General features: G+C 40.1%; 1 protein-coding gene across 1 annotated transcript; it reads left to right on the top strand.

Moving 5' to 3' along the window:
• The first annotated feature begins 6,814 nt into the window (after nt 1-6,814).
• On the top strand, nt 6,815-16,513 carry LOC122869138 (phosphomannomutase 1). Its single transcript, XM_044181806.1, has 9 exons — nt 6,815-6,971; nt 7,080-7,209; nt 8,191-8,308; nt 9,149-9,225; nt 9,547-9,638; nt 9,944-10,043; nt 10,955-11,030; nt 14,212-14,327; nt 15,022-16,513. The coding sequence occupies exons 2-9, from the start codon at nt 7,126-7,128 to the stop codon at nt 15,142-15,144; spliced, it is 786 nt and encodes a 261-aa protein (XP_044037741.1). The 5' UTR covers nt 6,815-6,971; nt 7,080-7,125; the 3' UTR covers nt 15,145-16,513.
• The last annotated feature ends 406 nt before the right edge of the window (nt 16,514-16,919 follow it).

Here is a 16,919-nt window from a genome sequence, read left to right as displayed (position 1 = left end):
TATGTAGACAGTGGAATCAGTAATATTGTGCCTTTTGTTACACAATCTGGTATGTTCTGAAGACTTTGTTCGAAGCAGAGGCGGGGGAAAGCTTGCACCATGAGAGGGGCATAGGTCACAGGATGCCATAAAAGTGAAGGCTTGTGTGGAACTGATAAATATTGTCTGCTATAAAAGCAGGGTGGATTAAGCCTATAAAAGTCTTGGACAAACTGCTCATAAACCAGTGTCAACTCATTTTGAGAAAACCAGCTTTAATCCTTAAAATACAACACTAAACCAAGTCAAAAGTGTAGACTGTAAACAGAACTGTTTATTCTTATTTGTTTGGGTGCAAAACGAACTTTGGTGATCTAAAGTCATTATCCAACAGCTATTGGAGGGATTGCTATCCAACTTTTGTCCAGACATACTAGATGAATTGTAACTTTTCATCCAAAACTTTCATTTGTCCAACACTTTGATTTATGACTAAATACTTGCAAAAGGCTCAGCCTCAGCTGTATGTGGTGTTTAATGCTATTTAGCAAATGTTAGCAAATTAAAATGTTAAATTAAAATGGTGAACATGGTCAACATTATACTTGCTTAACATCAGCATGTTATCATTGTCATTGTGGGTATATTAGCATGCTGATATTAGCATTTAGCTCGAGGCACTGCTGTGCCTAAGTACAGCCTTACAGAGCTGCTAGCATGGCTGTAGTCTTGTCAAAGATGTACATCTCCAGTAAGTAAGCATGGGCTTGAATATTCGCTTTACTATAATGTAAAGACAAGGAAAAGAAGCAACTTTTCACATTTGAGAAGTTTACACAAGAGAATGTTTAGATTTTTTACTTGAAAATTTCTTAAACATTTAATCGATTATCAAAATTGTTGGTGATTAATTTTCCTGTCGCTTGACCATTCGATTAATTGACTAATCGCAGCAGCTCTACAAATAGTTCTGGAAAAGGCAGGCAACAGCGCAACAGCTTCCATGTTACAACTTGCATTAAGGTACATTCATCAATGCAGGGGGAAAAGTCCTTCTCTTATTTTGTGGCACTAACCATTCCAGATGTTACCTGCTCACTACTACACATCCATCTAAACAGTCACCAAGTTATCAAACGCATGTAATCTCATGTAATCTCAGATTTTTGGTGGAATCATTTGTTACTACACACAATGTTACTACTTTACTATTTTGATCTGTTGATTCATTATCAGTTCATCCTTTTCAAACATTCAACACACTGTAGTCCTGTTGCCATTCCTAAATCTTAGTCGTGTCAGATTTTTATCACTCCATGACTGAAATGTCTTTCTCACACTGTTTGATGCTCTTTGCTTCGCTGCTGTTAAGAGGAGTTTAAAGAATTATCAGTTAGATAAAAGCCATATTTGCATGACATTTGTGTAAGTGAATTTAAATTAACTTGCTTTCTGTAGAATGTCACATATTTGTCCGAAAAAATGTGTCATCTCTCCAAAAGCTCTGCTGCATACATGGAGAACAACATCACAAACACATGTAGTGTGCTGTTTCATTTCCTTCAATAAACTCGCAATTTACACCAAAACCCACATTATTGCGCTGTGTGATTCTACCACACAAAACAAACAGCTTTTATCCACATTTGGGCTCATGGCTCAACATTTCCAATCACAACTTCTTTCCAGTACGGCACATGATCACACAGCTTCCTGTCTTGCCACCTTACAGGATCGTAAACGTCTTAAACAAACACACGCATGACGTTTCAATAGCACGGTTGGTTTGGGGCACACAACCATTTAGTCCCATTACAGTTTCATGTGAAGAGGCTTTCTGTCTCAGTACACCCTGGCATTTTATCGGGTAGAGGAAATAGCAATGTGTTAAAAGGAACAATACTCTCATTTTATTGTCTCATCATGGCTGTTTAATAGCAACTGAATGCTGTTAACAGTGGCTGTTATTGTTAGTCTGTGAAAATGGGTCCAACTGAGCACTTTCCCCTCATGAAGGTAGATAAGAGGGCTGTTTTAATGGTGGCCTTCAACTCAACTCACAGAGCACCCAAACAGGCAGTTGAGCTGGTAGCTCACACACACACACACACACACACACACACACACACACACACACACACACACACACACACACTTTATGCTACTCAAAAACAAATGTTATGTACAAAAATTATATACAGTAGATTAGTGAATATATAATCATAGAAATAAAAACTTTTACATGGTGGAGTGCTGAGGATGAATTTAGGACTCTCACAGCCTGAGGAAAGAAGCTGCTCTGTAGTCTGGTGGTACGACAGCGGATACTTCTGCATCTATTTCCAGATGTTTCCGGTCAGGATGCTTTCTATTGCTCCTCTCTAAAAGTTAATAAGAACTTGGCGTAGTTAAGTAGAGGAGGTCTGACCGCCAATCCGAACTGTATGGGGTCTGTTTGCAAGGAAGTCAAATATCCAGTTGCAGAGCGTGGTATTCAAGTCCAAAGTTTTCCAATCGGTTTCATGGGGAAGATTTTGTTGAGTGGAGGGCGGTGGAGATGGCACCCTCTGTGGATCTGTTGGTTCTGAAAGCAAACTGGTGAGGGTCCAGTTTCTCAAAGCACTTCATCAGAATGGGGGTGAGAGCCACAGGGAGGTGATCATCTAGACACTGCAGATCTTTTAGGTACAGGGACGATGGTGGCTGTCTTGAAGCAGGTTGGAACAATCTCCTGTGACAGTAATATGCTAAAAATGAGAATTTAATTTTAGTTGGAAACCATGTGAAGACAGAGAAGACCCAAACCAATGATGCCTATTATGTAACATGGCCAAAAATAGTCCTCACCAAGCACACTAGTTATTGCTGTTTAAGTAATATTTGCTAAAGCTGTGATAGAAAATGCCTTTTTTTTAAATGAAACATTTTGTGATCTGTTTTTAAAGAAAGGGGGGGCAAAGCAACAAAGTGACAGATTAGGGAAGTCAGAAATTACTGAGACTAATGCATGTTGTGTTTTGATCTTCTCATGGGATTTGTGGACAATAACAAAAAAGTAGAACAAAAGCCAGCCTTTTCCCTAGATGTAAAGGTTAACGCTATAAGACCCTGTCTGCTGGGAGTGGAGTTAAAATGGGGATCGAGGTCAAAGGCAGATAAACAGGCATGTTCACAATTTCAGAAGCTAATGATTAGTCTGTTTATGATTAGTCAATAATTGCCCTTTTCTGCCTCCTTCCTCATACAATTTAACCATATCAATTGGCAGCTTACCTTAACTTAAATCAGGCACATAAATACCTGACTGGCCTCGATAACACCAAATAGTTTGGCTTTCGCCACACTGAAGGGAACTTTGAAACTCAGACATAAATGGCAAAAGGTCTGTCAGTGTGGTCAAAACACGCACAAACATATATACGTGTACCCTACATATGCAGAGATACAGTACATAACATATATGTCTGCAGACCAAAGGGGGTATTCTGATATAATCACTTTTGTGATATAATCACGTTTTGAACCTCAGGTCCATGCAGTGGTGTTTTATGATTGCGGTGAAATGTGGAAAAGATAAAACATACAAGTGATTTATTGTGCCAGTATTAATCCTGCCACCTGTTGCAAAACTGCCCTAGTCAAGAATTGCTACAAACAGTTTCATCATATGTTATCAAAGAATTCAATTTGATGTTCTTTACTTTAGTTTAGTTTTATTAACATTATGCAAGGGGGGGGACATCAAATCACACACAACTACAAAAAAGGATAACACGACTTATTTCCATGATGTAAAGTCAGCAGAGATGCAAGAGTCCAGGTGACTTGGGGACAAACAAACCAACACACAATAAATACCTACCATCAATCAAATCAATCCAAGTAAAACATCCAAATAATACACTCTAAAAATATATAAACATACAAATTTTAACTAGGATGGTAAGTTTACAGTTTCACATTTCTCATGAGTCATAATTTGACCTTCTTTTTAAAATTGTGGTGATTTGCAGTGGAGGAGTATTTAGCTGGAGTTACTTTTCAGATTCATATTTACATAAACAAACAAAATACTGGCTAAGGTTATAAAATACAATGCATTTTTTTATAATAAACCAGTGGTTCCCAATCATTTTGGCTGGTGACACCTTAGGAAAAAAAGCAGTGTTTGGTTGGGGCCCCGTGTCACGTTTCACAAATCCATGAGTTTCACCAAAGAGGGATTTTCCGTTTAAACTTCTTGGATGATTGTATTGAAATAACTTGTTGAAGGCTCAAAGAGGTAAAACTAATAATATATCAGTCACAGGGGACATTTTACTGCAGAATGAGTACTTTTACTTTCAAACTTTAAGTACATTTAGCTGATAACTACTTTTACTTAAGTAGAATTTTGATTGAAGGACTTGTAACAGTATTTCTACATCGTTGTATTGATCCTTCACTTAAGTAAAGAATCTGAATGCTTCTTCCATCACAGGTGTTTTCATATTGTTTCAGTTTTCATATAAATCTAAAATAAGGTTTAATGTTTAGGCATACTTGCACTACTGACAAATTCTGAAGCCTTTTACAAGTTTTGTTTTGTTTGTAAATCTAAATGGAAAACAAAAGTTTGCTTCAACATTTTGACAAATTATATTTTTCGACACATGAGAAAAAGGCCCAGGGGCTGTTTGTTGTGTGAGTATCTTGCCCTCTGGCAAACACAGTTCATAACTTCAATCAACACAGTGTGACTGACGCTGGACTCCATATGCATTTGCATACAAATGGTGAGAAATGTGGTGACAGTTATTTAACTAGGAGTTCTGGATTGGGGCAATTGCCTGATAGACAGAGAATTCACTGTGTCTTATAATACTTGCTGTGTTGTGGTCAGATCAAAACTATGGTAAAACGTACATTATATTCCCACACAACCTTCTCACTAAACTGAGGATATCCATCAACAAATGTAAATGTGAAATGTGAACGAGCACAATACCACTCCTGAGTGGTACCGTCTCTATCTCTCGCCCATTCTGCCCTCTTGTGGATGTGCTGGCTCGATGGAGATGAGACGCTGCAGAGAAGATGTTCCAAAAAACTTATTGTGCAATATTGTGCAGTTTGCACAAGCAGTGACATTTTGAGTGTTGTTGAAGACATTAAGAGCATAAATTCTGTTTTCATTTGAAGTCAAAACAGGATATTCATGTTCCTGCGCTGTGAATGAATGAATGAATTAATCAATCAATTAATGTTTTTGTAAGTGCCATACACCAAAAAGGTGCCAATGTTGCATTGACTTATAAGACACTGTCAGTATTCAACATTGGAGTAAAAATTGCTCCTATAAAAGTTGTTTCTATAAATTCAGATTCATTCAAATACAAAATTCCCGTGAAGATTTTTTTAAGTGAGTCTGTTATCTGACTCACTCAACCACGCCTCACCTCAGAGGCTCCCAGCCCACATCTCCAGAAAATGACACATGCAGTAGCTCTGCGCTGCAACGTGTTGCTGTGTGTGTGTGTGTGTTTGCCGGCGGGACCTGTGTACGCCAGACACTGAACCGTCTGTGATGTATTGTGTTGTTTGTTAGAGAACTACCGCGTGTTTGTTGTCTTTTATGTGGAACCGAGTATGCTTGTGACGTAAGGCAATTTTCACAGAAATCTGACAAAGCAGTGCAGTCAAATAAAACGTAATCCAATATAAAACAATCTATTCTAATCCAGTGCCACCTAATCTAATATAATCTACCTAATCTAATCTAATACACCAAATCTACTCTAATCTAATCTAATGCCATCTAATCTACATAATAATATATATATATATATATATACACAGCAGAATGCAGCAATATGTTGTGGGGTGGTTTGTTGTAGCAGACCAAGTTGGACTTTTTTTTTAAAGATTAGAGATTATCTAATCAGCGTCTTCCACCTCTGAATAATACTCTATCATCAGCACAGCTCCTATGTACTTTGCATGTGTCACTTACTGCAGCAATTATTTTACATATAAACTCTACATTTAATGTCATCTCCCTGTGAATGGTGTTCCTCAAAGGCAGCATCAGTATTGATACCAGTCCCCCAAAAGCATAAAACTGTAAGAGTTCTGTCTCTCAGCTGCAATCCTGCCCTGTAACAAAGGAGCTGATGTGAGCATGGGTAGAAGACAGTAATCCAATCAAGAGGAGGGTTCATGTGATCTGAGCCTCAAGAGGTCTTAACAGACTGTTACCCTTTCAAAAGGAAAACCATAAAAACTAATTAGAGCTCTCACGAATGTAAAACAAAAATATCTTTGTTGCATAGTACAGCATATTCTTTGAAAAGTTACCAAATCCTTTAAGTAATCCTTTAAGGTGTTATGATACGTCTTGATAATCAGTCATAAAAGCAGGGATACAATTTCTGTTACACAGGAGTTGTTAAGTGAAGCAACATTCTGTACAACATGAAAGACATTTCACAATTTACAAAATCTCTGCAACTGTAATCTTCATTCTTATGGACATAAAGAGAAGTCTCCACCGGTTACAAGACTGTAAAAAGTTTTTACTTTCATTACTCTTATACATGTTTATTATTCATTAGTATGCAGGCCCCTGCTGTAATATAGTTCCTGCTCATTGATAAATTAAGTATTACTCAACTGTAATAAACACTGTTTATACCACACATCCCCTGTTGTTTCCCGGTCTGTTTCTGTGCTGCAGCCCTCACTTCCACTGCTTCTTCACTTGAAGATAAAATGTCAGCTGGCTGTTGACTGGCGTGTAAATTAACCCGCCCCGCCCACTTGTTGACGTCACTGCCCATACCCCGGCTGTGTTTGGCTGCCGGATGAGTTACAGTGTTGCGAAAGAAACCCGACACGTCCAGCACGCTGTGTTTGTGTGTCAAACGGTTTCACTGAACCGAGCCGAACCGAGCCAAGCAGACACAGCAGGACTCAAAGAAGAAGAAGTGGCTGCAGGAGAAGAGATACCTTTTGTAACTGGAGTCTGTTTTATTTATTTTAGTATTTCAACTGACAGCTGAACACTCCCATTCATTTGGCCCTCATGTGAATGTGTATTTTTACCTGTTTGTTTGCACGAGGGTGGAGTGAAACTTGTGAACGAGAAAAACTCAACGAGAAGAAGAAATGGAGAAATCAAACGACTTCTCGTCGGACCGAAACATCCTCTGCCTGTTTGACGTGGACGGTACTTTGACACCACCTAGAGAGGTGAGCTCACAATCAATACACCAGCAACGTGTTCGGTTATTGATTATTACAAGCTTTCACAACAGCTCCCTGCTCCTCTCGCGCCTCTGCCTTCATCATTAGCGTCTGAATTTGAATTGTATTCAGGGTGGAAGACAGTATCTGAGAGCACACTGTGTCCTCTTGACCTCATACGCTGTTTTCATATTGTTATGCTCCTCCCTTCCCCTGCCACGAACACCAGTGTTATCCCGTATTTAACGTTACCCTACACAGTAGCTACTGCTGTGCCACATGGAGGGGCTGTGTGGTATATAGTCTGGTAATGAATGGGTCTGTTGGTGTCTGGTGACCTATTTATGTCCTGTCTAAATATACATGGGATCTGTCCTGATACCATCACCTCATGGCTTTAATTAGTGTTTTTTTAATAAAGATACTCTAATTTCTCTGGAGGAATTATTGAACTAAGGGCCATGTTTCTGAATCTAATCTTTGAGTGGTAGTCATGTAGACATTTGTGTGAGGTTTATGAGAGAAATCATCTTTTATTATTCAGTCATTTTGTAATGATTTATTTTTCTTACTTTCTTCCTTCCTTTCCGTTATGTCATAGGGTTTGAATGCTTGGGTTCATCAAGGGTAACTGGTTTGTGTTTGTGTGTGTGTGTGTGTGTGTGTGTGCAGAGCAAGCCAGCCCCCTGATATTACATAATAACAGTCTCCCTTGTGTGCAGCTGAGACGTTTTTCTTCCATATGTTGGAATAATTGGAAATCTGTTCTGAATTATAATACCACAAAGGCATGTTCTGCAGCCACGTCCATTGTTCTCTGTTCTTTCTATGTAATGGTGCTTCAGGAACACGGTGCAGATTTTGCTTTTTAATGGTGATACATATATATGTGTGTGTTTGGGTGTGAGAGAGAGAGAGAGAGAGAGAGGAAGCAGAAGCTATACCAGTTAAGTTTTAATGTGCAGTGCATTTTCCTGTAATCTGCAGAAAATTGACCCACAGCTGGATGAGTTTTTCCAGACTCTGCGGAGGAAAGTGAAGATCGGCATTGTGGGAGGGTCGGACTACTCCAAGATAGCAGAGCAGCTCGGGGAGGGGGATGACGGTGAGCAGTCGTCTTCCCGCCTTAACCACACACGGTTTATACACTCATGACCTGACACTTTTTATTTTAACTTCTGCTTAATTGGACACCAGTCCACAGAGAGAGAGAGAGAGAGAGAGGATGGTCCTTGGGAATAATTTAGGATTTAGGCCATGAGTTAGACTCAAACTTGGTGCCTTGATTTGTGCAGCTCAATAGAGAGTAACACAACATCCTTCTAACAGCATTAGAACATCATCATCTATGTCTTAATATGATTTCACAACACCACGTTGGGAGCCACAGTTCAAACTTACTAAACCTAGTCGCCTGCGCCATTACTGACATCTGAACTCAAGTGTTTCGGTTTAGTTAAAGCCAAAACACACTGTCCCTCACACTGCAGCGCCGATAACCTCCCAGCTGACTTAACAGGCTGAAAACTTATCAGTAAATAGGAGGCTACAACTGGCATGCAGATGTATTGTGTCAAGAGGGAGCCATGTGGTTTCATAACCATGCCAAGTTTGCTAAAGGTGAAACTTTTCATACTTTTCATACTACACGATGCACACAGTCACAGCTGATGTCGTTGTAGCTGGTGCAGACATTTCCTGCCAAGTGTTGTTTGCAGAGAACACACAGGCCACAGTGAGTGGGAAGGTAAGACAAATTAAACTTGACTTTTGCAGGCAGTGTTGCACACACTGTAATCTGCTGCCAGGTAAATATAGCTGGCTGTTCTATTCTTCCATATTCAAGCCTTAGTGGAAGAGCCACTGTTGATTTAGTTGAGTGCGTAGGTTGTAAAGAACCAGATGAGAACATTTAGCCATGTTTGACCTGTCTTCTCTCTTGCAGTCATACACAAATTTGACTATGTATTTGCTGAGAACGGGACAGTGCAGTACAAAGATGGGAAACTGCTCTCAAAACATGTAAGTGAACATACGGAGTCCCATTTTTCATGTTCTGTCACAGTGTCGGCTGGCATGTATCACATTATCTGTCTTCACATGTTCCTCCTATAAAGCAGATGATCTAATAAGAACATAGAGCAGCAAGTTATAAGATATGTTCATGTTGTAAGATATGTTCTTCATATTATATGAGTTGAAAAGTATGTTTACCTACAAAGAGAAAAGACAAATTAGATCATTCTTTAGTAAAAAACTGGTTATGTTTGGTAGACATAAACAATGTGACAGAGCACAGCCTGTCATTTAGTCTCTTAATGAAGTACATTCTCATCCCGTTAGGCCATTCAGAACCAGATTGGGGAGGAGCTGCTGCAGGACCTGATCAACTTCTGCCTCAGCTACATGGGGCTCATCAAGCTGCCAAAGAAAAGGTGAGACTTTGACCAAACTCACAAGACAGGGTATGTAGTTACTTAAACCCCCAAGGACACACACACACACACACCTTTGACCTGCATTCCTGACATGCAGCTCTGACCTGTAGAAGCAGGAAAAAACATGCCTCTTGTGATCTCTGTGTAGAAATATAGCTAAAACACAATTGTTAACATGTCTTCTATTTCTTCTTCATATGGGGGGGGGGGCTCTGTTTGTACACTTGGTATTTTGTCAGACCAAATCCAGGTTTCTTTTTAATAAGTAACACTTTTAACCGTACATCCTTTTCTGCCTGCAGGGGAACTTTCATTGAGTTCAGGAATGGAATGCTCAACATTTCCCCCATTGGTCGGAGCTGCACACTGGAGGAGCGAATCGAATTCTCTGAAATCGACAAGGTAAAATACTTCCCCATTAGTACATATAATGGTGACCAAATCGGAAAATTTCATAAAGGTCAAATTCAACAAATCATCTTCAGCTGCATTCAAACATTCAACCCCTGTGATCAGGTGGTTAGAGAATGATGCAATCGGACTAGGACCAAGTCTGATGTTGTCTGTTGTCTCTTTGTGGGTTAGCACATCATTCTTCTGCTATCTGCACTGCACTTGTATGTGAATGCTAGTCCTGGATTATGGCACACGGGATAACATCAAATCGTGTGTATAGGTAAAATATTGCTCTCATTCACCATTGGCTGCTTGTAATGTTCAAACTTATTCTGCTGTTGTACATGCAGCAAGTCGGTCTGTATGAGAGCACTGGCCACTTTGCCTAAATTGCAATGAAATTGAAACCTACTAGAACTTTATTAAAGTAGCCAAATTCAGCAGCTAAGATAAACACACTGCATGTTTTTACACATCAGGCTTTGAGAGTCATGGGCTGCCTCTCTCTCTCTCTCTCTCTCCCTCTCGCTCCCCATTTCGTGAAATGTGCTCAATTAAGCAGACAGAGAGAGGTCAAACAATGTTGAGCTTTCAGGACAGCTTAACAGGCGGTCCATTGATGGTTCACAGAGCCAGGCGATACCGAGGAAGCAGATAGCAGCAGAGGAGGAGAGGTTTAACCCTTCAGCTATCTGCTAACATTTATGCAGCTGGAACGTCTGCTACGTTCATACATAAAATAATTTATAGTCAGATTGTATGAATCAACATGATCTGTACATGACAAATTGCACTCAGAGAACAGAGAGGATGATAGTTATGACCAAGCGTAGCCAGACTGTTAAATGAAAATACACGTCTTGTGTGTGCAGTAACACTGTTGGCGAAGTCTGACTGCTTTGTCACTTTCTCCACAGAGAGAGAAGATCAGGGAGAAATTTGTTGCTGCCCTGAAAGAGGAGTTTGCTGGAAAGGGACTACGGTTCACTAGAGGTGAGAGAGTCGAAAGCTGAAAGCCCATTTACAGAAAAACATGTTCCAAGTCAGGTTCAAGAGGGACTCAAGTCAAAAAAATCACATTTGGCAGGGCCTTGTAGCCATCCTGCTGTGATAAGGTTGACCAACAGTGTTCCTGCGTAATACCTGATATCTGCTAAATGTGTCACCAAAGGCCAAAATAATTTCAGCAGTGTTTGTCACCAGTACTTTTTCTGCTGAGTGTTGTAGCTACTGCTGTTTTTAATTTAGTAAGTAGCCTTTAGTAAGTAAGAAACCGCTATGTAATAAGTTCCAAATAACATTTTAGCTTCTCTTTAGCTAAATGAGCCAACACTTGATTTATGTGTCAATTTGAGAGAGAGAACTCGCATCTGAACCAAAACACGCATGATTGTACAATTTGTACAAGCATGTGCACTCTCAAAAAGAAAGCCCCCTGTAATATTTACCCACTGATGTTAACTCTGACTGGTCTCAAGGTGTAAATTACATTTGGGAAATGGGACATGATGACAGACGAGCCATTTCCTAATCTTTCAGAAGCATAACACAGCAGAGCCAGCTGGAATAAATGCACAGAATAAAAAAAAAAAAAAAACAGCCAGTGTGCTTTTTGTCCCCCTGCTGCCTCAAAACACAAGATACAGTGACACTTTATTGGCAGACTAATAAATGATTCTGATCACACACTAGTTTTGTAACACTTGTTTGTGTCACTGGTTCAGGACTGAATCCACTGTTACAAAGCCTGTGGAAATCTCTTGTACCCAATGATCTTAATCCCCCAAGTGAGGCACACCGGTTTTAAATATGGGATAAAGAGGCACTGTATCGGATCAGTACTCGTTGTTGAGTTGAGGTATTGGAATCGGTATCAGGAGAGAAAAAGTCGGATCATGCATCCCTACTCCCTTACACCCATCTAAGAGGCATTCATAAGTCTGAATGCCTCTTAGAAGTCCACACCCATGCAAACTACATGTTGTATTTAACCTTTTGAAAACTGATATTCCCCTCAAATTTCTCTGGAAGAGGAGTAAAGGGGATCAAAACACTGGATGACAGGGTTCTACGAGACATCTGGGCATCATAACCCCAACGAAGGGACTTACAGGCGTTGTGTTTGAACATTATTAAATCTTGTGTAGTTGCTTTCTGAGTAATAGTAGTCAGACCAGTAACAGCATGTTTGTTTGTATACCTAGAGCTTGTCAGGATTCTGTCTTCCTGATTAGAGCAGTTTCATGACCACCCTGTTTTACAGCATATCTGTCTTCCTTCTGTTGTCTCTTATCCTCTACGTCACACCTACGATGTGTGGAGGACCTTGTGCTGGACATTGGAGCCCTCAGTTAACTATTACACACACATATGCACACCGTTCCCACTCTCTCTCTCTGGCAACACAGCAGCAGTAAGGTGATCCTGGCACTCAATGTTTGCTTACGTGCTCTGTGAGGTGTGAGCCTCTGCTGATGATGCGTGAAAGCTGTTCACGGTTAAGGCAAGCACATGAGACAGACGGGCTTGTTTTTCCTCAATACTCTTCCTGTTACAGATCCCTGACATGTAGCAGAAAAGAGAACACATTTCATGTCTGCCATATTACCCGAAGCTTATTAGTCAAAGCCCAGGCTTTTGATTGTTATTCTGTCCACCAAGGGTCAATCACAGTGTTGCTTACCACAGCTCCTGATAATTTTCTTAAAGTAGGTTTGATGTTTTCCAGATGGTGGATATTGTGTACACACACTCAGGTTGCTGAGGTGTAAAAAAGTTGTGTGTTTTTGCGACATCAGAGCCATTTGCAGAGGTTTTACTGTTTACTCTGTTGACTCTGACACTGAGTAAACAGGCCGATGGGTCCGGAGGATGTACAGAGTTTGAGATTAATTTGTTTGCCTTCCTCAGTGTTTATCCGCTTCTGCAAGGCAGCCCTTGTTAGCTAATACTGCTGATCTCTGCAATGGGTGTTATAAACCTGACACTATCCAATCCGCACTGAGGGTACAGAATGTAAGGGACACTTAGTGTTTTCATTACAGAGACTGGTGATCTGAGGCAAAAGCTATAGCTTCCTATCTATTTAAGGAATGTTGAACATTAATTTCCTTCAATTACTCATTTTCCACATAGTGGTTATTAAGGTTTAATAGATAAACCAGCATTACAGCATTACAGGATTTAGCAGAAGGGTTGAAAAAGGTTACATATGCACATCTATGCATTGTCAGCAGCTGAGCAGCCCTACTTTGTCATTGCTCAGTGGTGAAAAAAGGTGTGGTTGAAGCACTGAGGTGTTTACAGTGTGGGGTTGACGGTACTCAGCTGTTGCCTTGGTTAATGGCTCTTTATACCCTTCAGCTGAGACAAGGCAGTGAAAAGAATTTAAGGTGGAAAGGGGGGAAGGGCGAGAGAGACGATTGAAAGAGAAGTGCTGCACTTTTCAGCGACATTTCACACTTCAAAGTTCACTTTGCTTACTGCTGAGCAACAACAGAGCTCTTTCTGTGACTTTTAAAATGAAGAACTAGTCTAAACTATGATGAAAAATAAGCTGTAATGAGAACCAGAGCTGAACTGTGTAAAAAACATTTAGCAAAACACACATCGTAATCACGATCTTTTCTCTGAGCTGCAGCCATAATCACACATATCACAGTCATCTCTGGATTCCTTGAATATAGGAACGGCTTGCCGTTGTTTGGGTCATTCTTGTTACACATCCTTTTTCCAAGTGCAGCGTTATCTCTCTGCCAACAAGTTCAACAAGTCAGAACAAACAGTTCTGTCCCTGCTGGATACAGATCTCAACAAGCCTCCCATCAGTCACAGCAACTGCTCAGAGTTTAAATAACGTTTGTTCTGCAGAGCAGGAGGTGTTGAGTGTAAATACAGGTGCAAGAGTTTAAAAAAAAAAAGGGAAAGCATTCACCAACATATTGAGTGTACTGGTGAATAAAAACGGTGTTGTAAACGCAACATGAACACTGCTTTGTCTGCTCCTTCCTGGAGAAAATAAAGGCAAATATGTGTTCGCTGATACCAGAATGTTTCTTTTCCTCTTTAAAAGTGCTCTGTGTTGTTTAAAGGTATTTATTCAAGAAATACATTGTGTATGTGATTAAGCCGATGATGATGATAACAATGTCCTGTTGTTGTCATCTTGTATCAGGTGGTCTCATCAGCTTTGACATTTTCCCAGAGGGCTGGGACAAGAGACTGTGTCTAGAGCTGCTGGAGACTGAAGGCCTGCACGCCATCTACTTCTTTGGCAACGAGACCTCAGATGTAAGTTGTTAATTTTGGGAAATGTTTACAGGAGAGCCGGATGCAGTGCTGAGGGAGACCACCGTTGTGTATACAGCCGTATGTGATCATTGAACATTTCATTCCAAAACCATGGGCATTAATATGCCACTATAACAGCCCCCACTCCTCTGGGAATGCTTTCCACAAGATTTAGGAACCTGGCTGCAGATATTTGCTCCCATTTAGCCACAAGAACATTAATGAGATCGGCCACTTGTGTTGGGTGATGAGGCCTGGCTCGCAGTCTGTGTTCCAGTGCATCCCAAATGTTTTAGATGGGGTTGGCGTCAGAGCTCTGTGCAGGACAGTCACAGTCCACACCAAACTCAGAAAAAAAATTGATGGACTTGGTTTTGTGCACGGGGGGCATCATCATGTTGACACTGGAAAAAGCCTTCCCCGAACTGTTGCCACAATGTACACACTACTGTCTGCAATATCATTGTTTGCTGCAGCATTACGATTTCCCTTAATTGAAACTAAGGGATCTGTAAACATGACTTCCAGACTCTCATAAAGCCATGACTGAAGTGTTCAGCCAGATAAAAATGAGGCCGTCGACTGTTTGTCCAGGCTCAGGGGTTAAATTTCAAATGTCATGATTGTAAATTAGGAGAGCCTCGGCTGAAAGAAATTTCATCTGTGTTCGCAATTGTGATGTTTCTCTTTTTAGGGAGGAAACGACTATGAAATTTTCAACGATCCACGGACCATCGGTTTCACAGTCTACTCTCCGAAGGACACGGCCAGGCTCTGTCGGGAGCTTTTCTTTGATGCTCCACCACACGAGTCCTGATGTCCTGAACTACTCCCACCCTGATCCCTTTACCCACAAACCCCTCTGAATTCCCACCTGTGGGTCTCTGCGGGTATGACAACCAGCAACTCGAGCCCAGCCTGTTTATGAACTGTTGAAAGGTAACACCACTGATTTTCTCCATATTATATAATATGATTACACTAAATACAAATGGACAGCAGCGGGGTGATTTGACTGAATTTGTACAATAAATCAATAAAGGACAGTAACTGAGGAAGTGTTAAAGGTTTAAGTACTGTACCAGAAGATTGACTGCAGTGTCGCACCACTGCGATGTGTAGCCTGTAACATAAAATTAACCAAGAGGCTTAGAGAGATTATAAAACATTCTGCTGTGTGGATAGTTATTACTCCAAATTACTTAGAGTATAGAATAATGTTTTGCACTAATGTTGGAATCATTTTATGCCAATTGTTGGTATGGTCTTGTTGATCATTGCTGAAGGAGAAAGTGAGAGAGTGATATTAAAACAGGTGAGGAAAGTTTTGCTTGTTTTGTGAGGAAATAAAAATATCTAGAATGAAGCATTTAAGAAGATCTAGGGCTTTCCTGCGCTACAGCTGAGGTTATATGAATCATTCCAGGTATTGTAATGTCTCTACAGCGCTCTGAACGGGATGTGAATTATTGTTGGTTTACTGCGTGATCCTCTGAATGTCAAATGTCTGTTTTAACCTCACAAAGGTACTGGAAGTTTGCTCGCGCAGCTTGTTTTGCTTCTCTAGGTTCTTTAAGCGCATTAAAGTGAAGATTGATATTTAAAACTGAACATTACTGACTCATTGAATTCATCATAACCAGTGAATTAAGCTAATGTGACCAAGTCACTCTATAAACTGTTGTCAGTCGATGTGACAGCTTTTTATGTAAAATATTTTTACAAGCTGTATAATGGCCTGCACGCTGTATACTGGGTGACTGTATGTATTGATGCTTATTGCTTGATTCCTTCTTGCTAATTGTTTTCCGATGAATGCGGTTCTCAACGGATGCTTAAAGGGTTTTTTTAGATAACTTTTTAAAATGTGATAACTACCACTTTTTTCCCATGTTCAGTCATTCTGTCATGGTTCAGAAAAAGAATGCCTCCTTTATGGATTATTATTGTAAATATGAGGCTTTTAATAAATCAGCTACATCAGCTGTAGTTCTGCGTCCGACTGTTAACACTCCTTCAACCTCAAAGACTACAAGGATCATGTAGACAAGACTTTTATGCACAGCAGAGAACTAGCTTTTAATGTGTTACTAATGCTAGCTGTAAGATTGGTCATGTTGTCAAGTCATTTTTATGAATAAAAATGGATTTTGTGTCAATTAATTGTAATAAAACTTTTCTCTCTGCTCTCCAGTGTCGTTCTTTACCCTCTTGGACCAAACTGGCCTTGACCTCAGAAATGCCCCTTTTACATTTAACTCACTCACAAACTCAGCACTTTCTCAGTAAAAAGGCTGCAGATTATCTACAGGGCTATCATCAGCATGCATTTCTGTCTGCCACAGTGTCTTTTTTAATTTTACCAGTGGGAGTCGCCAGAAGTCTTCAAATCTTCACAGGTGATTTAAAAGTACAATTCAACTTGTGGCTGTTTAAAACACCAAATGTTAGCTTTCGAAGAATTTATAAATGAATGTATTTATTCCCCCTTTACAATCATCAACGTCTCTTTTAATCTTATTACTTAGTTTTGGTTGAGCCTCAGTGTTAAGTGTCTGTAGAAAGATTCACCTATACGGGGTGAACTCTGCT

The sequence above is a fragment of the Siniperca chuatsi genome, linkage group LG21 (assembly GCF_020085105.1).
Source record: "Siniperca chuatsi isolate FFG_IHB_CAS linkage group LG21, ASM2008510v1, whole genome shotgun sequence".
Taxonomy (NCBI): Eukaryota; Metazoa; Chordata; class Actinopteri; order Centrarchiformes; family Sinipercidae; genus Siniperca; species Siniperca chuatsi.
This window is presented reverse-complemented; position numbering and strand designations above follow the sequence as displayed.